Source organism: Hydra vulgaris, chromosome 08, assembly GCF_038396675.1.
Source record: "Hydra vulgaris chromosome 08, alternate assembly HydraT2T_AEP".
In the NCBI taxonomy this organism is placed as follows: Eukaryota; Metazoa; Cnidaria; class Hydrozoa; order Anthoathecata; family Hydridae; genus Hydra; species Hydra vulgaris.
The window spans coordinates 4,697,501-4,724,917 of NC_088927.1; the positions used below are offsets into that span (position 1 = coordinate 4,697,501).

General features: G+C 28.0%; 1 protein-coding gene across 2 annotated transcripts in view; it reads left to right on the forward strand.

The window, feature by feature from the left end:
- LOC136082905 (ubiquitin carboxyl-terminal hydrolase 7-like) overlaps positions 1 to 27,417 on the forward strand; it is a 157,998-nt gene that overhangs the window by 97,899 nt on the left and 32,682 nt on the right. The window contains exons 17-26 of one of the 2 annotated variants that reach the window (XM_065802316.1): positions 12,736 to 12,805; positions 12,927 to 12,987; positions 23,731 to 23,801; positions 23,890 to 23,953; positions 24,157 to 24,543; positions 24,923 to 24,976; positions 25,358 to 25,401; positions 25,485 to 25,538; positions 25,614 to 25,713; positions 26,480 to 26,547. In XM_065802316.1, the coding sequence (XP_065658388.1) occupies positions 12,736 to 12,805; positions 12,927 to 12,987; positions 23,731 to 23,801; positions 23,890 to 23,953; positions 24,157 to 24,543; positions 24,923 to 24,976; positions 25,358 to 25,401; positions 25,485 to 25,538; positions 25,614 to 25,713; positions 26,480 to 26,547 (973 nt within the window). The remainder of the gene's footprint in view (positions 1 to 12,735; positions 12,806 to 12,926; positions 12,988 to 23,730; positions 23,802 to 23,889; positions 23,954 to 24,156; positions 24,544 to 24,922; positions 24,977 to 25,357; positions 25,402 to 25,484; positions 25,539 to 25,613; positions 25,714 to 26,479; positions 26,548 to 27,417) is intronic. The other variant, XR_010639822.1, reaches the window with a different exon arrangement.

Genomic DNA, 27,417 nt, shown 5'->3' on the forward strand with positions numbered 1-27,417 from the left:
CTTAATCAGGCCAAAGCAGAAGAAGATTCCATTAAGAAATTGTGACCAAATAGAGACTGTTCGAACTTCATTCAAGTGATGTTTCTCAAACACCAACAAGTGTCAAATTCAACCCCACTGCAAAAAAATGGAAAGAAATTACTTATTTGGATTTGCTTTAACAATATGAAAAAGAGAATAATTGGAAAGAATAATTGGAAATCTGATAAAAGCTCAAGAAGTTGCACAACAGAATAAAGTATTGTCTTTCTTAAATGGAAAAATCTCTTGTACAGCTCCTTTCTGAGTTAACTCGGTGTCGTTTAGATTACATAAGACGTGATGGTTTGATTGAAAAAAATTATTATGCAAATAAATTGCCCACCTAAAATACAATTTTTTTCTTTTTTAAATTAAGTTTTTATCTCATGTACCAAGGGAGTTATGCCCCTTCAAAGTTATTATCTTTCTTTAGTTAAACCCGTTATATATATACATATATATATTTTAAATATATATTATAACTTTATTATTTAAAAAAAAATGAAATTAAATACTTAATAATAGTTCAGTTTCTCTTAAAAAGAGATAAATCATTTAGATTTTTAATAAATAGATTGCGTAAGTTGCATTTGGGTTTTGTTTGTATAGCTCATTTATATACATAGGTTCCATTTCAGTTATGTTTTTAAACACAATTTATATTTGTAAGTTGTGTATTAAATGTGTGTGTAGATGCGGTTGTTTGCGTAAATTCCGTTGACATTTATATAAGTAAATTTCAACACAATTTTAGTAAATATATATATACTTTTTTTTTTTAGTTAATTCACCTCCTCAAGGCCGAGAAGGCCGCTACAGACAAGGAGGCTACTTATTTGTGGTTATAACCCTCTCTCAACTCTATAACTCCAAAACACAAACCTTTGACAAACAAGGCTGCTGCGCGGAGAAACAAGTTGAGCACGGTACTACCAGGGATGTGGTGGGGATTAAACTTGGAACCTCTCGCTTATGAAACGAGCGCTTTACCACTACACCACTACCGCATACTTTTACATACATACTGTTTACTTACATAACTAGTGTATATATATATATATATATATATATATATATATATATATATATATATATATATATATATATATATATATATATATATAATATATATATCTACCATAGTGTATTTATATAAGCATTTGCTCACTTTTTTTGCTTATCTTAATCGATACAGCTTTTTTAGAACTAGAAGAAAAAAATGAAGAATAATGAATGAAAATATTGCTGCCCCATGCCAAATCCTCAGTCAATGGAGCAGCACTCTGCTTTGAGTCAGGCTATTTGTCAGTTGATGTATGTACTGAAGCCCCTGGCAGCAGGCTATTTCAATACTTCACACGGCTCACCTAAATCAGCAGTATAAGATATACATATATATGTATATATATATATATGTATATATATATATATATATATATATATATATATATATATATATATATATATATATATATACATACATACTAGTTACGTAAGTAAGCGCATAAACGTAAGTATATATATATACTTGTGTTTATGCAAACATAAATGCAATTTACGCAAATAATTGCATTTAAGCACATGTTTAATACACAACAATGAAAATATAAATTGCATAAGTAAATTGCGTTAGATGCGTTTGAGTTTGTATTTGAGTTTTTTATTTTCAAACGCAAATGCAAAAAACAGTTTTTTTGTGGGCCAATGTATGATATATATATATATATATATATATATATATATATATACACGCACAAATATACATCAAGCCTTCAGGTGAGAGGCTTGTGGTCGCATGCCTTATATGACCACACATATAATACTTTGTTTTGACAACTTGCCTACAGCTCTTTTGTAAGTTTTGATAATTAGCGCTTTTAAAAAAGATGCTAAAAAAACAAAGCAAACTCAAAATTAAAATAAATAATCCATAAACTTAAGACATACATTGATTATTAAATAGCCTGACTCACATTGAAGTGATGCTACAGTGGTTGAGAATTTGGTATGGAGCAGCAATCTTTTTTCTCATTATTCTTTGTTTTCTTTTTTTTCTAAAAAATTAAAACCGCTTTTTTACCTTTAGAGTGCAAAAATCATATTAGGAAATTGCAACTTATTATAAGTCCTAATGGTGTAGTTGTAGAGCACTTGCTTCATATGTGAGAGGTTCCGAGTTCAATCCTCGCCATGTCCCAGGTACTACTGTGCTCAACTTATTTCTCCACGCAGCGACCTTGTTTATTAAGGTTCGTGTTTTGGAGTAATAGAGTTGAGAGAGGGTTATATCAACAATTAAGTAGTCTTCTTGTCTGTAGTGGCCTTCTCAGCTTTGAGCAGGTCTTATATAAAATATATCTTATAAAAATTTTACCTTATATCTACATTAAGACTGAAAATTTAATATATGAGGCCGATGTCGATGCATCGTCATTAGCCTGCACCTCTTATCTACATCAGCCAAAAGAAGGTATCCGTACACCCTTAATATATATACATGCACACAAGTGCTTGAAGTGGGGAAAAAATAGTTTTTAAGGTACTTTTGTTACCATTTCACCGTTTTATATACATTTTACATGTTACCATTTTACCAATTACCATAAAGTGTATATTCTAAAGTGAATGTTACAAAATCAGGAAATCACGACTGTGTAAACTATAACATACATTTTATTATAGACATTTATGAATTCTTGTAATTTAATTTTTGGTGTATTTGGTATACAATTGAAATTATTAATTTGAGCATCTGAAGAGTCTTTTATTGATGAAACAGCATGTAAAATAAAAAAATTTGATAACTGATTTTCTAATAGTTTCTCAACCTAAAAGTGTCTAAGGTTGGCAATTTTTGGCCAATCTCAACCTTTTTACTTTGTTTTTATATTGTTATGGTGAAACTTTCATGTTAAAAATACATCTATATATATATATATATTTTTTTTTTGTTATTCGCCTCCTCAAGGCCAAGAAGGCCACTACAGATGAGGAGGCTACTTAATAGTGGTTATAACCCTCTCTCAACTCTATAACTCCAAAACACGAACCTCAACGAACAAGGCCGCTGCGCGGATGAACAAGTTGAGCGCGGATCCAGGGATGTGGTGGGGATCGAACTCAGAAGTTGTCAGCTTATAGAGGCGAGCGCTTTACCACTACATTACTACCGCATATATATATATATATATATATATATATATATATATATATATATATATATATATATATATATATATATATATGCACACACATATATTTCACAAATATTACTTTAGTCGCATTTTACCCATATATATATGTGTGTGTGTGTATATATATATATATATATATATATATATATATATATATATATATATATATATATATATATATATATACACACACACACAGATAGAATGGAATGTTTACTATTTTCAAAACCTTTCGTACCAATGAGAATAGAAAATTTAAATTAAAAAATTAAAATTTGATTGAATTTTGAAAAATCAAAAGTTGAAAAATCCACAAAATTTTGTAAAAACCTAAGATTCTTTTGCTTTATTGTTTTTAATTTTTCACACACCTTTTGTAAATAAAAGAAATATTCTTAATCTTTTTATTTTTATTTTTAACTATTATATGTTTAAAACTAAATTAAAAATGTATCTGTTGTTTAGAATGTCCGCAATCAAGCATGTTAATTTAACTCCAATAAGAAACAATGTTTTCATGTTATTTTATGTTGTCAACTTTTAGTAAATGGCAATATTTAATTTTATTTATTTAATATTAAAGCTGAAGTAACATTTTTTCCGGTAGATAGACATCTGCATTAACTAAAAAACCAAATGATTCTGATTTTTCAGACTTCACATAAAAAAAAATTCAAACAAAAAGTTGTCTACCCTTTCCTCTGTACGCACTGGTACGCTTTTGAGTGACCCCCTCCCCATACTTGCATACATAATTTATGGCTGGAGCCATGGCAACCAATTTTCAACTCTGAATATCGCTCTTGAAGACTTTATGCCGAGCATGCATAATTTCGCATGTTGATAACATGTTTCAGTATTACAAGCACAAAATATTGCGCTGGGCGATTTTATTCATCACATGCACTGGTGTATATATATATATATATATATATATATATATATATATATATATATATATATATATATATATATATATATATATATATATGTATATATATATGTATATATATATATATATGTATATATATATATATGTATATATATATATATGTATATATATATATATATATATATATATATATATATATATATATATGTATATATATATATATATATATATATATTTAAACAACTTTAAAAAGTATTCTACACAATAGAGTGCTGAATGTTCTTAAAAGAACAGAGCAATTATATATTAGTAGAAAATCACTTAACAAAAATTTTTTCCATTTTACACTGTGTTTCATCAACAAAGATTCATCAGAAATATATATATATATATATATATATATATATATATATATATATATATATATATATATATATATATATATATATATATGTATATATGTATATATATATATATAAATACATGTATATATATATGTATATACATTTATATATATATATATATATATATATATATATATATATATATATATATATATATATATATATACATATATATATATATATATATATATATATATATATATATATATATATATATATATATATATATATATATATATATATATATATATATATATATATATTAAATTAATATATATATATATTTCTATATATATATATATATATTAAATATATATATATATATATATATATATATATATATATATTAAATATATATATATATATATATATATATATATATATATATATATATATATATATATATATATATATATATATATATATATATATATATATATATATATATATATATATATATGTATATATATATATATATATAATATATATATATATATATATATATATATATATATATATATATATATATATATATATATATTTAAACAACTTTAAAAAGTATTCTACACAATAGAGTGCTCAATGTTCTTAAAAGAACAGAGCAATTATATATTAGTAGAAAATCACTTAACAAAAATTTTTTCCATTTTACACTGTGTTTCATCAACAAAGATTCATCAGAAATATATATATATATATATATATATATATATATATATATATATATATATATATATATATATATATATATATATATATATATATATATATATATATATATATATATATATATATATATATATATATATGTATATATATATATAAATACATGTATATATATATGTATATACATTTATATATATATATATATATATATATATATATATATATATATATATATATATATATATATATATATATATATATATATATATATATATATATATATATATATATATATATATATATATATATATATATATATATATATATATATATATATTAAATTAATATATATATATATATATATATATATATTAAATATATATATATATATATATATATATATATATATATATATATATATATATATAGTGGTTAGAGCGCTTGCTTTATAAGCAGGAGATCCAGGTTCGAAACGCGCTCTGGACAAATTTTCACGGAAAAAAACACAAAAAAACTAACAGTTCTATTTGTGTTAATAAGTGCAATACTGTGTTTACAAGTTCTCGACCACGAGGTAATCCACTGTTATTCAGAGTGGTAGCCCTCTTACCAAATATAAAATATCAGATTGAGCAAATTGTAAATCATTGATGATAATGACTACACCATATTCAACTGACCAACTTGCAGCTCTAGCAGCCAACTGGCCAGGCCTTGGTCAAGGTAACCATTCAGCTGCTTCTCAAAAGCTTGATGCTACGATATCAAAACTAATAGCCACAGTCAGCATGCTTCTCACCCGTGTATCTGTTCTTGAAACTGAAAATATTACTCTAAAAGCAAATCTTTTTCAACAGCCAAAGTCAGCATCTCCGAGCTTGACCACAACTCTTAACTGGGCAAGCGCAGTCAAGCACGGTTCAGAAGCCAATAAAGCAATTATCACAGCAGTCAACGAAAATGCTAAAATTGTAGAAACAAAATCAAAAAGAGCTATAGTTGTCGGTCTTCCAAAATCCTTTGACAATAATCAGAGGCTAATTTCAGTTCAAAGTATGCTTAAAAAACTTAACTATAATGTTGCTTTTAAAGTTGTTGGGCATTTCACAAAAAAGATCAACAGCACCACCAGTTTAACTACAATAGCACCTGAACCAAATGAATTGATCATCATTGAATTTGACTCGAATGAGCACCGCAATGATCTCTTATCTAATGCAAAGCGACTTGCCTCAATAGATGAATTAAAATCTGTCTACATTCGCCCAGACCGTACACCTCTTGAACAAGAAACATCAACAACTTGAACAAAAAGCGTGCTACAGAAAATGCAGAACTATTGGCAAAAGATTTACTTGACAAACCCTTTCGATTTGTTATCCGCAGCGAAAAAATCAAATGCATTGACACATCCAAAACAGTCAACATCAATGGAAGAGAGAAGAATCCATTCCTCAAATGGAAATCAGCTGCTGAAGCCATTCAGTCGCTCTCAACATCTCACTAGTTCAACATTCTTTAACAAGGCCAGCTCTTCCATCAAATTATCTCATCTTTCGTGCTTCTACACCAATGCAACCTCCCTCAATCCAATAAAACTCATCGAACTGTCCTTACTTGCAGAAAACAACTCTTTTCTGAGCATTCTTATCACCGAGACATGGTTCAATGACCAATCAACTCCCTCTCTTCAGAACTACAACCTCTATCGTTCAGACCATCGCCAACCAAATCGGAGGAGGTGTAGCTATATACATAAATAGTAAAATCATCTCAAACAAAATAGAGGAATCCCTACTACACAAAGATTTTATTCCTTACTATTCAGAACAGTTATGGGTTGAACTAAAGCTTTTGAATGAAACTCTGCTCCTAGGCTGCATTTATAGACCTACATCCTCCGGTATCGAAGCCTTCTCAGAGATTTCAAGTGCTATTTTCCATGCAAAACTTTAATATCGACTAAAAAATACAACGGTATCATCATTGCTGGTGACTTCAATTTCCCAGAGATTACTTGGACTTCCAACTCAGTCTTTTTCCTCTAGTAAAATTGGTCTCAGTTCTTCATTTGTCTCTCTTTTTCAAGATTGTCATCTTCACCAAATCGTCACTGTCCCTACTTTCAAACCTGCTAATTGCCCTATGACAAAGACTCTTGATCTCATCATTTGTGACTCTTCATATCGTGCTAGCGAAATCAGAATCGGTTATCCTCTCGGTTTGTCTGATCAATATCATTGCACTATCAACTGGCATTACAAACTGGCTTCCAGCATAAAATTACCACGTTTCAACAGCTCTAAATTTATATACAAGCATGGTAACTACGAAAAAATCAACAAAGAATTCAATAATGTTGACTGGTCATCTATTTTTAAAGACTTAAATGTAGAACAATGTTACCAACTTTGGCTCAACAAATACAATGAATGTTGTCTTCAATTTATCCCTCGTATGCCAAACAAACCATCCCCCAAAAAACAACCATGGATGACAAAAGAACTATTATCTCTTATTCGTCTTAAAAAATCGCTATGGGCTCGTAACGTCAGTTCAAAATGGAAAATCACATCACTGGTTGGGGAATATAGGGAAACTAGAAAGTTTGTTAAAAAATTAAGTCATTCTTCTCTGAAATCTTTCGAAATTGCCCTTGCCAATGATAAGCGTAATCCTAAAAGACTGTTTTCATACATAAATAGTAAACGCTCTGTAATAAATCAGATCTCATCTATGCGAGTCACCATTTCCAGTGAGATCATTAGCTCTGACAAAATTACAATAGCCAACTCACTTAACAATCAATTTCAATCAGTTTTCAGCAAAGAGCCATCCAATGACAATCTTCCCCGTTTTGATCGTAGAACTAACACAATCCTCAATAGCATATCTTTTGATACTCTGGCCACTCTAATGGAACTCTCAGCACTAGATATATCTAAATCACTTGGTGTAGATAATGTCAGTCCTCACGTTTTACGCTTTTGTTCTACCTCAATGTCTTCTCCACTTACTCTCATCTTTCAAAAGTCATTTGACAATGGTGAAATTCCAAGCTCATGGTCCAAAGCAAATGTAACACCTTTATTTAAGAAGGGCTCCAGAATCGACCCATCAAACTATAGACCAATATCCCTCACCTCGATTCCGTGTAAAATAATGGAGAAATTAGTTAAGAAGGCAATCATGCAGCATTTAAAATCAAACAATCTTTTATCAGATAGTCAACACGGATTTTTAGAAAAAAGCATGCATTACAAATCTCCTTGAAACAATGGACTTCTTGACTGGAAATATAGCAAGACTACCAGTTGACGTCGTATTTCTGGATTTTGCTAAAGCTTTTGACAAAGTCCCACATCAACGAATGCTTTACAAATTAAAAATGTACGGAATCGAAGGCAATCTTCTCAATTGGATAAAAGCTTTTCTACTCAACAGGTCTCAACGAGTCATCCTTGGCGACACTCAATCGAATTGGTTACCTGTGAGTTGGAGTTCCGCAAGGATCAGTCTTGATGCACAATTTTATTTGTTATTTTCATCAATGATCTGCCAGATGTAATAAGCAAAGAAAACAGTTGTAAGATTTACGCTGATGACACTAAAATCCTAAGCATTGTCAACTCACTTGCTGCTCAACTTCAACTCCAATCAGATATTGACCAAATTGTCCAGTGGACTAAATCTTGGCTCATGGAGCTAAATGCAAAGAAATGTAAGGTCATGCACTTTGGCCAAAAAAAATTAACACCTTTCAAGTACTCAATAGAGGAATTAGGCCCTTGTTCAATAACGACTCGAACTACATTGGAAGCAACAACTTGGGAATTCAAATTACCAATGATCTTAAAGCAGGAACCCAATCCATCATTGCCTCATGTAAAGCAAATCAAATGCTAGGCATCCTAAAACACACTTTCCAATCTCGTGATGCTTCTTTATGGAAACAACTCTACTCCACCTACATCCGTCCTTCACTTGAGTTTGCAATTCCAGCTTGGAACCCTCATATGGCGAAGGATGAACGAACTATTGAATCAATACAGCGCAGAGCCACAAAAATACCAGACAAACTAAAAAAGTTAGACTACAAGTCCAGGAATATTTGTTACAACTTGGCTTATCTTCTCTTGTTGAACATCGTAAACGTGGTGACCTCATCCAAAAATATAAAATTATTAATAACATCGACATAGTCAACTGGCACTTTCCTCTCATCACAATTCCACCAAGAGCAAATCACAGAGAAAGAATTCACCGTGAAAACTACAGCAATAATTTAGCTCGTTCCCACTTTTTCAACAATCGCATTGCCAATGCATGGAATATGTTACCGGATGGAGTAATCGGTTCTCCAACTGTCAACAGTTTTAAAGCGAGCCTCGATAAGCTCTAATGTTACTACAGCTCGCAGCTATCCTTAGTGAAAGTTGCAATATGAGCTTCACAAAAACTAACTATAATCTGACATTCTATGATTTTTATTTTGTCAATTATTTTTACTTTTGTTGTGACAAATATATAATAATACTACTACTACTACTATATTTCTATATATATATATATATTAAATATATATATATATATATATATATATATATATATATATATATATACACACACATACTAGCTGTATGTGTGTGTATATGTGTATATATATACCCATAAAATATGGGGCTTGGTAAGTCTGTTCCACAATGATTATTTCTATACTTTTTACTTATTTAATTTATTATATTTAAGTAAACAGTAGGAAAATAAATCATTTAATTGCTCTTAAAGCAAAAAAGAAAGTAATATGCATCCATTTTTCCGCATATTTATTAGAGCTTATTAGAACCCTTACCCCTTTTATTTATTTCAAAAAAAAAAGTCTGAATTTACCATCTAATCCTACTTTAAGAAATCTCTTTACTGTGTTAGATGTGCATATTTACCAAAATAAATGTCTAACATATATTTCAACAGTTATACGTAATAACATAAGTATCTCTTGGATAGACAATAGCTTTTTTTTTTTTTTTTTCAAAAATAATGAAAATAATATTTCAACCCTCTCATTAATCCATATCCATCCAGCGTTTCCATATGGGAACAAATAAATAACTTGATGTTTTGCTAATTCTTTTAATTTTATTTACTTGCTATAAAGACCAGTGTTCCCAAATGGGAACACTTATTTATATCCTCCAAAGACATTATCAATACTCTTGTTTTGCGAAAATATATTTTTTCCTGTGTTCACACAAGTGGATTCTAAAAGAAAATTAAAAAAATTTACAAAAAAAAAATTTGGTCCCAAATGGGTTAAGACTATAACTATTTATAAAGTATTTATAAAGAAAGTATAAAGAAAGGAGATCACATGGAATTTTCTTGTAGTGACTTTTCTGCAACAAACTCTCTAGGAAAAAAACTTTTAAATTAGCTTTTTTTAATACCAGTTTTGGTTGAGAGTTCAATAATGACAACTTTTAGCAAGCAGAACTATCAAGGTGGGAGGGGGGAGTCATGGCAAGTCAATAACTATTGTTATAAAATTTTATAAAAAAGTTTTGTTTTTTTTCTTTTCTTTTTTAAACATCTTCGCTTCCATCAAGGCTGCAAACAGCCACTAATTAAAGTTGGAAGTTACTGAAAGAAAAAAGATGAAGATTGTAGAGCAAGATAACCATTGACGGGCGACTTAAAAGATTGCAAATTATATGAATCAGGAAAGCAAGATGAAGGAAGCGAGTTCCAAAGAACTGATGTTCGAGGAAAAAAACTAGGCAAATAAGTGTTTTTGGAGCACTTAGGAACAGTCACAGAAAATGGATGACACTTAATTGAATGACGAGTAACACGAGAATGAATTTTAGTAGATGGCACAAGAGACGCTAGCTCTTTAGAGCAATACCCATTATAGAATTTGTAGAAAAGAGAAAGAGAAGCAACATTATGACGATGTGATAATGGTTGGAGGTTGGCTGCAAGAGCAGGTCCAACTATGTTTACAATGCGTTTTTGCACCTTGTCTAAAAGAGAAAGGGCATCATTAGAAGATCCGCCCCAGATATGGCAAAAGTATTCCATACAAGGCCGGATTTGAGATTTATAGACATAGAGAATAGAATCCGAAGTAAGAAAGTGACGAGCTCGATAAAGAGGTGCAACCTTAGCAGATGCTAATTTTGCAACTGATTTGATATATGGTTTCCAAGAAAGATTGGAAGTAAGAGTTAATCCTAGAAGATGAAGAGTAGATGACTCATCAAGTACATCACCGTTCATAAATATAGGAAGATCTAAATTATTGCGATAACGATTGGCTGAAAAAAATTGAGTTTTATCTGAATTAAAGTTCACCAGCAACTGTGAGCCCCATGCTGTAGCAGAAGTGAGATCCTTTTCAAGCTTAAATTTATTTCAACACTATGCATTAATAGCTTGGTAATAAGGTACAATGTTCTCAGAGCAGTAAACTGGTAGTCATCAAAGGTTCAAATCCTCTAATTGGGTAAGAAAATATTTTTTGTGTTTTTTAATCTTGCTTATTTTTGCTTAAACACAATAAGATATTATTACAAATATTCAAAACACCTCAAGCAAAAAGACTTTTAATTGTTAAAAAAGTTTTTGAAGTTTTTTTTATATTATACATACAGTGTATTTAAGGACTGTTTATGATACACGATTCTTAAATATTAGATCCACAAATTCAACTTACTGTTATTAGTACTGACGTTTACACTTACAGATGTTTGTACATAACATTTTTTACATTTGAATATTACATATTGCTTTTTATATTTGCATATTAAATCTCTATTAATAAAAATATTTTATATTATTTTAATTTATCTAAATGTCATTTTCATAATTGTGTTTTTTTTTGTGTTTTTTTCAAGAAAATATTGTGGTTTTCAATTGTATATTTTAAAAACCAATTTAGTTGTACTTATTTAGAGTACTCACTTGAAAAGTGTTATTTCATTACAATTGTTATAAAAGTTTGCAAAATTTGTTTGTTTTCTTATATGAAATACATACCTGTAGTGACTCAGGTGCCTAGTGGACTGTCCTCAGTGAGCTACCTACGCCTCAGCCCAATTTCTTGAGCTCAAATCCACCGCTAATCAACTTAACCTACTGACGTTTACACTTATAGACAATAGTACACAATGCTATATAAGTGGGTTTTTTACATTTCCATATTACATATTATTTTTTACATTTCCATATTACATATGCTATGCAATATAGTTATACTTATGTAGAGTACCCGCTTGAAAAGTGTTGGTTAATTAAAATTAGTAAAAAAAAAATTAATGAAGTGCTTTGTTTATTGATGCATCACATAAAGATATGTGTTATTAGCCCAGTGGTTAAATGCAAAGTTATAGTATCAATATCCAAACATTTTCGTGGACTTGAATCCATCCCTGACGGATCATCTGTGTGTGTGTGTACACACATATTTCTCTACTAATGTTTCAGTTGTAATATTTTATATCTAATAAAACAAAATAAAATCATGTTGTTGAACGAACTGTTTTTTTGTTTTTTTTAGAAACAATTTTAACAGATGTAGATGAAGATTGCATCCCTTATCATTTAGTTTGCAAATTTTCTGAAGAAAAGTATTTATTAAGCATATTTTTTAATAAACTGGTTTTAAACTTTACTTTTTTTTAATTTTGGAATGTTTTTTATTGATAACTTAAAAACAAATTAGTGATAAGAGTTCTTTTTTTTACTTAGGCGTCTCAAAGTTCAAAGGCGTATAGAGAGAAGCAAAGCACACCTATACATGGATGTGCATGTGCGTTATTTTTTAAAAGATTTAATATACAATCAATATTTAAAACTTTATAAAAAATTTTAGTTTGGTTTTTAGGAAAGAGTTTCATTTTAAAAGTTGTAGTTAAACAAGGCCTTTTTTTTGCTGGTTTCTCATTATTTTTCTTTTTTCTTTTTTTTTTTTTCTAAAAAACTGTTTGGATTCGGGCCAGCATTTTATTTAAAACTTTTATTTAAGAATTGTGCAAAATATATTAGGGCAATTTTGCAGTTGATACATTTTGCCATATGTATCATATACATTTTGATTACAATTGATAGTTGCCTAATTTTGTGGTGCTAAGGTGGGTAAAATGCCCAAATTCAAATTTAGTACAATTTTTTGTCCACTCTCAATGGACCCAAAGATCATATTTTCTCAAAAGTTAGTCTTATAACAGGTTATACTACCTTAAAATATGAAAATCAAAATATTGTTATCTGTAAATCTATATGGTCATTTTATGCATAACTTTTTTGTAATTTTGTAAGATTTAGCTCAAGCTTTTGAGACACTGAATTTTGATCTGGTTTCTTAGAAATTTCTTAGAAAAAACCAGTTTTTACAACGTTTTAAATTTGTTTATTTTATTAAGATTTCAAATCTCTAGATGAGCTTTTGTTAGTAATTGACTTATATTTAATTCCAATAGTAGCCTTTATTTTCTTTAAACAAATACAAGAATACAATTTAGTTGCATATATGTTTAAATAATAAAGCTTGTATGTTATACGAGCTAGAGAGGTTTCCTTATTTTTTCTAATTTTTAGAATTTCATTAACAGGGAATTCCCCTTTAATTTTATTTTGGCCACAAAGTAATGTTTGCAATAAGATTTTAGAATGAGAATTCCATGCTGATGATCTCACATATTTTTAAATAACTTTTTGTACATTTTCATCTTGAATTTTGATAAGTTTGAGTTGGTTTAAGATGTGATGTAACCCTTCAAACCAACTATGCTTCACTTTGATTTAGAACCCCATTGGAAAATATTCTAATACATGAAACTTAACAATTAATTCTAGGTTTCTTAGGTCATCTCCCTCTAACCCAATCTTGCATACCTACAATAAAAGTATGGAAGAACCTGTGCTGAGCCACCTTGAATGGACTATAGTGCCTGGTTTTTAGTTAACCAAACTTTCAGTAAGAGTTCCTGAAATTACTTTCTGACATATTTTATAAGTATATTTCTGATCTGAAGGTTTTTATTATTTTGTTTTCTCTTTTACTATTTCTTCACCAAGTTCATTTAAACCAGGACCAGGACCAGGTATTGGCTTGAAACTGTAACTTCTTCCCATTTTTGTCTTTGAATTCATTTGTGTAAAGAGAACTTATTCGTCATCCTAATTTTTAATATTATGTTAATATTAACATTATTTGCAAAGTTCATTTAAGTGAAGATAACATATTAGCCATCCTAACTTTCTTTCTAATTTAATGTCTAAACAATGATAACACTTCCATTATGACCTGTATTTGAAGTTGTGCTATCACAACCAATGAGCTTTAAGTTATGTTCAACTTTATGCAAAATAGACCAATTAAAATATTTGCTATATGTTTGGTAGGCTTAATTTTTGATTTTTCACAAATTTCTCCTTTTGTTAAATGATGAAGATATTTGCTATATCATCATTCAAAGTATAGTAATCTATTTTTTTTAATTAGAGCATAAAAGTTTTTGGTTTCTTCATTAAATTGGTTTTGTCACTTCTTTCATCAAGGAGAATAAAGAAAACATCTTCAGGTTCTAATTTATTCTCTGCAAAAATCTGACACTCTGGCATAACTTTATCTTTGGCTCTATGCACTTTGTCCAGCAATAAAAAAGAGCTGATTCTGGAACAACTTTAGCCTCCACCAAATATTTTAAAAATCCTGAAACAATTGCAGCTGCAGCAGTGTTTGAAGCTTCATATCTAATTGCAGCAATAGCAGTATTTTGAATCTTCTTATAATTTCAGTTTACTTTGAAATCCTTACTTATGTTTAATAAATCAATATGTTCAGTTAGAGCATTCTCGCTTTTAGTGCACTCTTCGTCATCACTTTTTTCCGAAACCTCATCATAGGTTCTTTTTAAATTTTTAATTGTAAAAGATTTTGAAAACCTACTTTGAACTTTAATGCTGATAGAAACCAAAACTTTAAATAACTCAATGTAATTAAAACAACCTAATAAGAGTAATAATTTTTAATGAGATATATTGAAAAATATTTGAAAAATTAGATTCTCATTTGACAAAAGTAAACTTTATGTAATTCTTAGTAACAAACATAAAAAGAACAATTATTCTTCAATGTTTATTTTTAAACTTAATGAAAATGATGTTCCTCATTTATAATCCCAGGGTAGTAGGACTTTTTGGCAATGGTATTTTGACGAAAATCTAGATTCTTCATCAAGACTTTTTTTTAAAAAGAAAAAATTTGGATTTTTAAATTTATCAACTCCTTTTCCTTGAACTTCTTCAAGTTCTTTTCTTTCTCAATTATCACTCAATTATCTTCTGCTTCATTTTAATCTTTATGTAATCTTTTGATCCTATCACAATTTGAGCTTGTTTTCCCTTTTTTTTTTCTCTGAGAATAAATAAATTTTAACACTTTTATAGGAATCCTTACTGACTTTTTACATTTACTGGTAATATGAACTTTTTTTTTCATATCCCAGACAATTTGATTCAATACAGAATAGAATTGCACATTTGAAATTAGCTATATGAAACAGTCATGATATAGCCTTCATTATCTTATCAACTTCTACTTTTTTGGTTAACCTTTTTCTGCAGAATATCCTGAACATCATTATAAACGTCTTTGATCTTTCTGTCAATGAACTAGTTATCTGTTAAAATAACTGGAAATGAAAAGTCTGAGTTAGCTTTTTTCCATTGTTTAACAGCGTAGATGGATATGCTGTCTTTTCTGTTAACTCAGTATAGTTTTATGAAGAACACCACCAAGAATTAGTAGCGTAGATAAGGGCTTTTCTTTTTCCTTGAGATAAAATTTATTATTATTGTTATTATTATTAAAATATATATATTTATTATTGTTATTAATATTATTATTATTATTGTTAACATTATGTTAACATTGTATCGATATTATTATATTTAGGTATAAGATTAGTAACAAACAATAAATTTTAAAAATATTATAATATTTGAAAAGCAATATTTGTCAATATTAATGTTTAAAATGTCAATGTTATTGTTGATCAAATTTTATACAAGTAAACGTATTATTCAAGACTCAATACTCATTATATTAATGAAATAATATAATATTTTTAAAATATTATATATAATTTTAAAATAAAGCAAACATGTTTTCAAAAATTGTATACCCATTAATGCAGACAAAATTATTTTTATTACATATTTATATTATATAAAAAATGTAGTATAAAAATTATATATAAATATATAATTTTTTTGTTTAAAAATTTCTCACAAAATATTGTTTTATGTGAAAAGTTTAATTTTATCAAGAAGTTTAGATGGTTTTTTATTGCTTTCGCATAAATATGTATGCTTAATATGTAAGTTAATTTTTAGGTCAATAAAATATAGCAATAAATCAATTTTTGCAAATGAAGACTTATTAATAGCAGCTTTTATTTTTATTTATTCTGATTCACTCCCAACAAGGCTGCAAGCAACCACTGTCAATTAGAAAGTTACTAGAAAAAAAGAATAGAATTATAGAGCAAGGAAATGGTTGACAGAAGACTAAAAAAGTTTAAAGATTGTATGAATCAGGAAAACATAAAAAATGGAGAGAGTTTCAAAGTGCGGTGATAAAAACTAGAAGAAAAAAAGTTTTGAGAGCATGCAGGGACAGGTACAGTAAAAAAATGAGACTTTGCTGAATGATAAGTTGAGCAAGAATGAGTTTTAGTTGATGGAACCAGAGATAGTAGCTCCTTTGAGCAGCGACCATGATAGTATTTATAGAAAAGAGAAAGAGATGGAACTTTATGATGATGGGAAAGAGGCTCAAGTTTAGCAGATAGAGTGGGTCCGATCACATTAACAATGCATTTTTGGACCTTGTCTAGAAGAGAAAGAGTATCATTAGAAGAATTAGCCCAAATATGGTAACAGTATTCCATACAGGGTTGAATAAGAGATTTGTAGAGGTAAACAATGGATTGGAATGGAGAGAGAAAATGGAGAGCATGATAAAGAAAAGCAACCTTAGCAGATGCTAATTTAGCAATCGATTGTATATATGGTTTCCATGAAAGGTCAGTAGTAAATGATAATCCAAGAAGATGTAAAGAAGAGAGCTCAGTGAGAGGGTTGTCATTTGTTAATATAGAAATGTCGAAATGAATGAACAACTCTCTTGGGAACAAACAGCTATTTATTATTGCAAGAATACGATGTAAAAAGGTGCTATCAGATGCTAAGCTCCATTATCCTCAGTTCACTAAATCTTATCTTAGAATTTAGGCTCTAGAGATGTTTGGAAAACCTTCAACAGTATCATTAACAAAGGTCTAACATTCCATCTCTCATTCATGACCCCGATCTTATTACCTCTCCCAAAGATAAGGAAGAATTATGTGCAAAGAACGTTTCTTCTTATTCAACTGCCAAATCTTATGGCCATTCTCTTCCTTCCATTCCAATTAAACAGATTAACCCATTGTAGGACACTCAAATCACTCCAGCTTTCATTGCTAAACTAATTCTTGCTTTCCTGCCTGCTGGAAAATGGCATCTGTTCCAATTTTCAAAAACTCCGATGAACATTCTGACTTCTCCAAGTATCATCCGATCAGTCTTCTTTCTATTATAAGCAAAATTTTTGAGTCTTTGATAAACAAATTTCTGGCATCCTGTCTTGAGTCAAAAAACTTGTCAGACAATCAATACGTTTTTCACTCCTCTTATTCTATGGCTGACTTGCTAGCTGCTGTGACTGAAAGATTTTATTGTGCATTAGACGGAGGCGGAGAGGCTAGGGCTATTGCTTTTGATATATCTAAGGCTTTCAATAAAGTTTGGCATACTGGTCTTCTCTATAAGCTTGCTTTATATGGTGTATCTGGAAAAGTTTTTGCGATTATCAAATCATTTCTTTGTAACCGGTTTATTAAAGTCACCTTCGAAGGCCAACACTCTTCTTTATTTCCAGTAACTTTTGGTTACTAAAGGCTCACTAAAGCCTATAAAATCCTATAAAAGTTTATTATATAAGAAAGTTGTTTTTTGAAAAGTACAGGATGCCCTAACTTATATACATTCTTATATACATATATACATACATATATGAATGCAGCATTAGATACAAGCTGATGAAGTATTACTGAAATAGGAAGCTGAATTATTTTCGCTAAATTTGCGTCATATTTTTGGTCAAAAATTGCAGCTTTCTGTGAAGAATCAAATGTAAACTTGTATTGCTAAAATTTAATAAAATTTAAAAATTAAAATTTTTCTGTTAAATTTTAATTTAAAATATGTTTACCTTGCTGCTATTTTAATCACTTATGTACTCGAGGATGAGGTTAAGCTCCTTAACCTCCTTCCCTTAACTTTTCTTTTCCAAAATAAAATTAATGGCTCCATTTATACTAATTTTTCACTAAACTTTCATGTGAATTTTAAAGTGTGAAAATGTTTCATAAAGTTACATGAAGTCTGTGCATTGCTACATGAAGCTTGTGCATCACTTTAAATTAAAAAAAATTTTTTACTTTAAATTTTATTTTTTACTTTAAATTTAAAAATTTCGAATGAATGTATATTAATATAAGTTAACCAAAATTTTTCACAAATTTCATGGTCGTTCTAATACTTACTATGTAGCACTGTTTGCCTGTCAGTAGTAAGTGTAATCATGATAAAAAAACCAATCACCATCAAAAGTTCTTCATTAAAATATTTTTCAACATTTTTTGAGCTAGCATCCTTAAAAATGGTCAGGTAACAATTTTAAAAAATTGAAAAGGTACTACTTTAAAATCCATATTGGCAGACATGTTGAAAATATAGTACTTATTACACTGAATTTCAAAATGTGCCAATTTTAAATCATTTCGAGTTAAGAGCTCAAATTTTGCATCATCAAACTTTAGAAGAGTAAAAATGGTTGGAGATCTTCTGAGAAGACTTTTCATATTATTAACAAAGCTAAGCCTTTTAGTTATTGGTTGTTTTATATTATTACAAAATTAGGATTTTTAAGAGATTTTTCAGTTATCTGAAAATAACTCATGCTCAATTATGCACCTTTTATCTCAATATTGATACAGTTCTATCACATCATTATAATTTGTAAGATATTAATGTTAACCTAATGTTAGTTTATACTATACTAAATGTTAGTTAAGATTGTTTTTGTTTATACTATTTAATCAAATCTTATATTGCTTAGGAACTCAGTTTCCAAGAAGTATGGACATTTTAAATAGTGTCAATCAAATATGCCAAATAAAATTGCAAAAAAGTTGGATTCTCTATACTGCCCTCCTAAATCAAACATCAAAGTTGATGGATGTCAACTATAAAAATATCATGGCTAAAGTAAAAAATCCATAGATTTAAGCAGAATTTCCAGTTGTTAGCTATGTAATAATAAAAAAAAATTTTAAAATCTTGAGAAAAAATATTCTAATTTGTTAAAGAATACTAAAAGAAACTCAAATCAAAGTTTTAAAAATCATGTAAAGTTTGAAAATTTTATCAAAAATTTTTTTTCGATAAGAATTTCAAATTAAAAGAGAAGCTAAGGTCTGATAAAACTCGAAGACCTTGATTTTTTAGATGATCCAAGAAAGTATCATTTGGGTCCTCTGGACTCTAAATATACTGAGAAAGTAATCTACTTTTTTGCCTGTCAGAACCTGCTTGGTGTAATTTATACTTAAGAAGTACAGAAATGCATTGTGTACTTTATATAAAGAAGTATTAAAATGCAATGAAGAATAGATCATCATACAAAATTTTTCAATGGTATGTAAATGATGTAAAAGAAGGAGAGATCAGCATTATCGATTAATTAAATTCTGATAATTTTTCTGATTATTATTTTAAACCAGGCAAATAGGTTAAAAGAAAAAAAAACCAACTAACATGTGATAACTAAAAATCTGGACAAAATTAGAAATGGTATAAATTTTTAACGGAGTCATCTTTTTTAACAATTTAAAAAGTAACAAAAAACATCTAAATAATAAAAATAAATAAAAATAAAAAATTTATAAGTTTTTCATGCCATGACGACGAACAGTGTCTACTCTAGTAAATGTGATGGCAGCAAGCAGATGTACACGTTCTATGTCAATTCTTTTAATTGAAAACTCTATCCGCTTTTTAAGTTTGCCTAGGTTTTCAGCTTGCCAGTTTTTGTTGTACACTAATCTCTTAAGTTCAGACCAAAAATCTTCGATTGGACGTAATTCTGGCACATTAGCAGGATTATGCTCTTTTGGTACAAATTCAATATTTTTTGCTTTGAGATAACTTTGTACTTTACGTGAATAATGCGACGAAGCTAGGTCAGGTCAAAAAACAATATTGTCATTTTTATGATGTTTTTCAATGAATTTCTCCAATCTAACAAGACATTTTGAAATATGCACATCTTCATTGACTACTTGGCCTGACGGAGCAATGTACTGCTGAGAGATTCCCTTTGTAGAGAATGCAATCCAAACAAGTAATTTTGGCTCAAATTTGTCTTTTATTTTTAACCTTACACCATTTGATGCTGCATTTATGTCAGAAGAGTAAAATCCAGCATTTCCAGAAATATTAGTGGTGCTCAAATAAAAATACGATTCATTGTCAATGATAACAGTTTTTTTCCAAAAAATCAATACCAACCTGTGGCACTTTGAACGAACAGCTGCCTTTTGAGCCGGTGTTCTTTTTGGTGTTTTAGTTTTTTTACGATAAGGAATGCTAGTTTTTTGGTGAAAAATTTTGCATATGCACGGTTGTGATACATGAAATCGTTTTGCAAGACCACGCTGGGAAATACCATCCTTTTGATCAATCGATTTTTTAAGGCGCTTTATCTCTTTTGCAGGCATCTTTATTACTTTGCGAGCACTTCCGACTTTTCTTTCTAGTCCTATGATGTTCCCTTTTTTTTTAAGTATATTATAAATAGTAGATTTTGGTATGTTCTCCATTCGAAAATGATTTACAATAAAGCTTTTGTTGTCATCCGGATGCAAATCCAAAAATGCGTACGCTTGTTTTCTAAGGGAGTCTTCGTTATAAGCTTTTTTTTTAATTTTAAATTATTCCTAAATAAATTATTTTTTAATAATACATTTTAAGAATTAAATTTGCAACAAAATAGAAGTGATTGCAATTATATAAAATTTTTCCTTTGTATTTTTATATTTACACAAACTTTGTCCAGATTTTTAGTTATCACATGTCTAGACTACGCAAATTCAGTGTGGTGTCCTTACTTAGAACAAGATAAAAAAAAAATTGAATCGATACAACATAAAGCAACACAAACAAAATGTCTTCAAGTGAAAAACTATGAAAGTAGACTAACCTACTTTAAATTAACGACTCTTGAAAAAAGGCGCGAACGTAATGACTTAATCCAACTTTTCAAAATAGTAAAAAAAATAGATAACTTAACATTGAAATACCCACCAGATTTAATAACTTCAAATACGAGAGGTCACATTATGAGGTTTCATAGACAATTAATTAAAAGTCCAAAGAGGTACTATTTCTTAACAAACCATGTTATTAACAGCTGGAATAATTTAGATCAAAACATTGTAGATTCTAAAACACTTAAACAATTTAAATCAAAGTTGGACTTATTTTTAACATAAATTGGCTGTTAAAGCCTAGATTACCTAGGCTCCGTACATTGTCATTGTACATGTACACAGTTATTATTAAATAAATAAATAAATGTTAGTACGGCAACTCAAGCCAATGTTCCCTAAGATATATATGCAGGAGTTGTTGTTTTAATGACACCTGTTAATAATATCTCTCCTGTGATTCTACAGAGAGTTCACAACTGTTGTTGTTTAAACTGTAGGCGTAAATATTGAAGCCTTCAAATCAAGCCTTTCAACTGCAGCTAGAAGAATAAAAAAGAATATAAAGATATTCTAAATAGAAATTTAAAAAAAAAAGAAATTTAAAAAAAAAAATCATTTTTCTACATTGCCGTGTATTATTCATTTTGATAGGAAAACTATATTTGAAACAATTAAAGGACAAAAATTAAAATGCAAACAACTATCTGTACTAGTAAACAGAAATGGGGAATCACAACAAATGCTGGCATTAAAAAAGAAACTTTGAACACATTCAGTAATAATTTAGGTAAATACATTCTCCAACTTGCTTGCAGACACCCTGTCACAGAGTTGAAAACGTGCCATTTTCATAAAAATATTACTCATGAAGAAAAGCTAGGACCAGAAAATCTTTATTTTAATAGATTGAGAAATATATTGGAGTATCCAGTTTCAATACAATCCTGAAAACATAGCAAATTTTGATTGGTCATTAAAGGCAGGGACTGTATTAAAAAGAAAAACATTGTCAGAGAAGGCAGAAAAGAACTAGCAGAGCCTGTTATTATTTGTCTATCAAGAGTAAAAGTATAGTGCAGTTCATTTTTGTTCATCACTTTATTTTAATAAGTTACAACTTCTATCTAATTGAATAGATTTTATAATAAAATCTACAGAAATGAAAACTCAAGTAAAACAAATTGTTGAATTAAATATTTTTATGCACCATACTTGCAAAGTCACAATCCTAATAAAGTTTGAAATGAAAATGAGCCAAAGGTGGATATTAAAGAAAAATATAATCTAGAAAAAATTGAAGTTAGCAGTTCACTAAATTTGGCGATATTAGCTGACAAGTATTCATAATTTATATTTGCATTAAATGGCTCTACAGAAGAGAGAATTTGCGATTGGTTATCCTTTCCTTCATCCTACTTGCACACTCAACCATCTTACAAACAGTTTTTAGCTTATGTAAAAACTTTGGTTGTTGTAAACAATCACACAGAAAGAATTGTGGGCAGGGATTTATCCATAAATATATTAGCAAAGAAGAAAGTAGATTAGACTTATAACAACAGAATAAATTTGTAATGCATTAAAGAACCTGGAAAAAGCTCTGCTAAGATTGGAATATGGAAATTGGTTTACAGAATATTATTTATTTCAAAATAAGCAAATTGACTAAAAATTTTTCTGTTATTTTCATAGTCTTAAGATAACTATAAAACCAAGTTTTGATTTCAATTTACAAGAATAACTTTAAACATCTTAGTCAATTTTCAAAATGCTAAAGAAAGGGTGTGTGGTGGAAGTGGGGTGGGGTAAATATTTTAACATCACCCTCAAGTACATAACTAATTAACAAGCTAGTCACCAAATTTTAATTCATAAAGTATTTTTTAATATATTTAAAAAAATATAAGTTTATATTCCGAAAGATTTTTTAATATAACTACAACATGCCCAATTTTTACAAATTTATTGAGATTTTGAATGAAAAACACAGAAATGCATATAGTTTTGATTGCAAAGTATGTATATATATGTGTGTGTGTGTATGTATATATATATATATATATATACATACATATATATATATATATATATATATATATATATATATATATATATATATTGATCATTAGCATTTTTATTATTATTTAACTGTTGAAGATTATTACATTTAGATTATAACAGAAGATGCATTTTACAAATGGTCAGGAAATGATCTCTTCGATTTAAATAACAATAAAACAGTGTAATAAAATTTTTTGCTTCAGGTTAATTTTTATTTTTTTATTTTTTATAATGAAGTATTTGTTTTTAATTTGGCATAAAAAATTTAGAAACTTCAAAATTCAAAAAAAAGAAAAACTATGTGATGCTACAAAAATTATAGCTGAGGCATTTGTATGTGATTTTTATTTTTTTTCAATTCAAAAGTATTAACTCCTTTTTATGATTTTTATGGACATTAGATTAAATTACATTTACATTATCTGCAACATTAACTTAAATTTGGAATCACTTGCAGTGATTTGCAATAAGTTTTCAGGGAGATAGATGATTCGAGATGATAGAGATAATTGATTTCTAAGTTTTAGAGCTTTTAGGGATATGCGGCTTCACAGTGTCGATTATGGCCATTCCAAAAACGAGCTAATGGTACAACTCGCCCTGCTTCGGTAGAACTTTGTAACGAAGATAAGCGTCAATTTAAGAGACTAAATAACATTGAGTTGTTTTATGCTAATGACCAGGATCCAACAATGATAGCTTTTTTAGAAATGCTTTCACCTGACAGTGATTTCCCAAGTCTTCCTGGCTATGACTCTTTCAATGAAGTTATTTTATTTTTTAAATTTTACAATCCAATGTACAAGATAATATCATATTGTGGTCACCATTATGTCAATCTTCAGTCTACTCCGTCTTCATTGTTTCCTATGCTTTGTAAGCGTGCTGGTTTACCCAGAGGAACTAACCTTCTTTTCTATGAGGTATTTTTTTTTTCTTTTCTCCTTTTCAGATAAGAGAAGTGTTATCTAGTCTTTATTTACTGTTTCATTAAACTTTTCTGATTCTATAAATTCTTATTTTTTAAATTTTTGTTTGACGACATTAATTCTACTGTCACAATTATTTTTTGTCTTTATTTATATAAATTTTTTTTGTAATCTAAAAAGGCTCCATAGCAATTGAGGAATCTACTCATTTTTATTGTTTTTGTTATACTTATGCATATATTTATGTACTTACACTTATAGGGGGCCTCTACACATTACATCATGTTACATGCTACTTACACACTTTAAAACTTTTGTTTCACATTATGTACAATAACATTGTTTCTTTAATTATAATATTTTTGTTGTTAAGGAGTTCATACCAGGCCAAACAAATTGGATAGAAATGGACAAAAAGTTTGATGAGGTATTTGCTGTTCTTTTGTATATATATATATATATATATATATATATATATATATATATATATATATATATATATATATATATATATATATATATATATATATATATATATATATATATCATAATATATATATATATATATATATATATATATATATATATATATATATATATATATATATATATGTATGTATATATATATATATATATATATATATATATATATATATATATATGTATGTATATATATATATATATATATGTATATATATATATATATATGTATATATATATATATATATATATATATATATATATATATATATATATATATATATATATATATATATATTAAATTACTTTTATTTCAATTTCATTTTAGGTAGTTCATGATTTAATGAATGGGGATATTATATGCTTTCAAGCGTAAGTTTATTTCTTTTCTTTATCTTTTTAGTGAATCTGTAATTTTTTATTTTACTGTTTTTTATTTTATTGTTTTTTTTAAGGGTTGAACAAGATTTGACACGCTATGAATTGCCAACACCTGTAGAATATTTTAAGTAGGTTGTTTTTTTTCTGCAGCATAATGTATTTGTATATTTGTTTATAGATACAGTAAACATATTTATATTTAGAGACCTGCTTCATCAAGTTCAAGTATTGTTCTGTGACAAAACTGTTCCTTCAGATAATGGATTTGTAGAAACTCTGAATCTAAAAATGAATTATACCCAAGTAGGTCAACTTTAAATTTATGATTTGTTTATGTTAAAAAAAGTTGGGTAGTTGATCACAATAGTCTCTTAATGTTATGATTAAACAGGTTAGATAAACTTATAATTTGTAAGAGGTTTTATATAATTTGTATGAAGTTTATATATTTTGTATAAAGTTTAAAGATATTTTATTGTTTTTTAATTGTGTGTTTTTGTATCAAATTGGTGATATTTTCTTTCAGTTTATAATAAACTATTTAAAACTATTATCATACTAAATATTATTTTTTATCACTAAACAAGTTATTAAGCTAATTGAACAAAAAGAATAATAAAATATATTCAATATTATGTCTACAAAATTTTAAGAAACTGGTTCAACTTATGTTGCAAACACTTCAGTGTTTATAGCTTATAGAAAAACATAAATTATGTTCTGTCGAAAGTATGCTCTAAATAGGCATTGGAGGCAAACTTACACATTTTGCCAAAATTATTTTTTTTTATTTTTGATGAATTTTGCTGAATTCGCACAAACAGTTGATTTGAACTAACAGCTGTGTTTAGTTCAAATAAAATTAATTTAATTTTTTTTAAATTAATTTAAAGTGCTCCCAGAAGTCTTTATGGTTCTATCACAGATTACCTCGCAAGAGCATTTCTCTAGGAAGTTCTTGCCTCCTTCCTTACCATTGTCGTGAGCAGACTAAAGGCATCTAAGTTGCCTTTAGTCTGCTTTATATTCAATATTGTATTATAAAAAAAAATAGAAATATTTTGTTTAGATAGCCAATGCTGCTGCTTCAACACTTGGGGTTGATCCACTAAACATGCAATTTTTTAAACCTCAAATGTAAGAAAAGCTTTTTGTTTTTTGTTATAGGGTTATAGGAAGTATAATAAAATAAGTTATTACAGTATAAATTAGTTGCATCCTACTAGCTTGCATCCTACTTCATGAAAATACTGTTGCATCATAGTTAATAGACTTGATTGGATCAGAAATTTGAAATTTTGTGTAACAAAAACCATTTTAAGTTGAAACTGTGATCAAATGAATTTGACTGTCCACAATATAACAAAATATACCATGGCTGCAGAAGGAGAAAAAATTTCTAGTTATTTTTGTAATAGTGAGTTTGTAATGCTAATAAAAAGTTTTGGAAAAGAATTTTAAAACTTTTACTCCGAATTTTCACTTTGTAAAATTTTAATTTGATTATTAGTTTGATTGGATAATTAGTTTATTATAATTATTTATTATAAATTAGTTATATAAATAGTTTATATTAATTTTTGTTGTTTTTAGTTTTAACTAATCCTGGGTACGATGTTTTTTTTCAAAAATTTTCAAAGAAAATGGAAGAGTAAAATTGCATAAAAAATATATAAAAAGCACTCTCATTATAACAACTTATATGTTATAACAACTGGGCAAGTTATATGTTATAACAACTGGGCAAGTTATATGTTATAACAACTGAGCGCCAATTTTGAATTTTAATATCAATTTATACTTATTGGTTTTGTCATCTTATTATACACATACATCTTACAATAAAGTGTTTTGCAAGATTATGCTTGATTTACAGTGATGAAATTATCAAGCTTATTGAAATTAAGTTATTGAAAGTTGCAATAAAACTTATTCAAAAAGTTTGAACTAGTTCTACATTCATTGTTTTAGAAATGTAGTAATCTATGGTAAACAAATTTTAAGTTG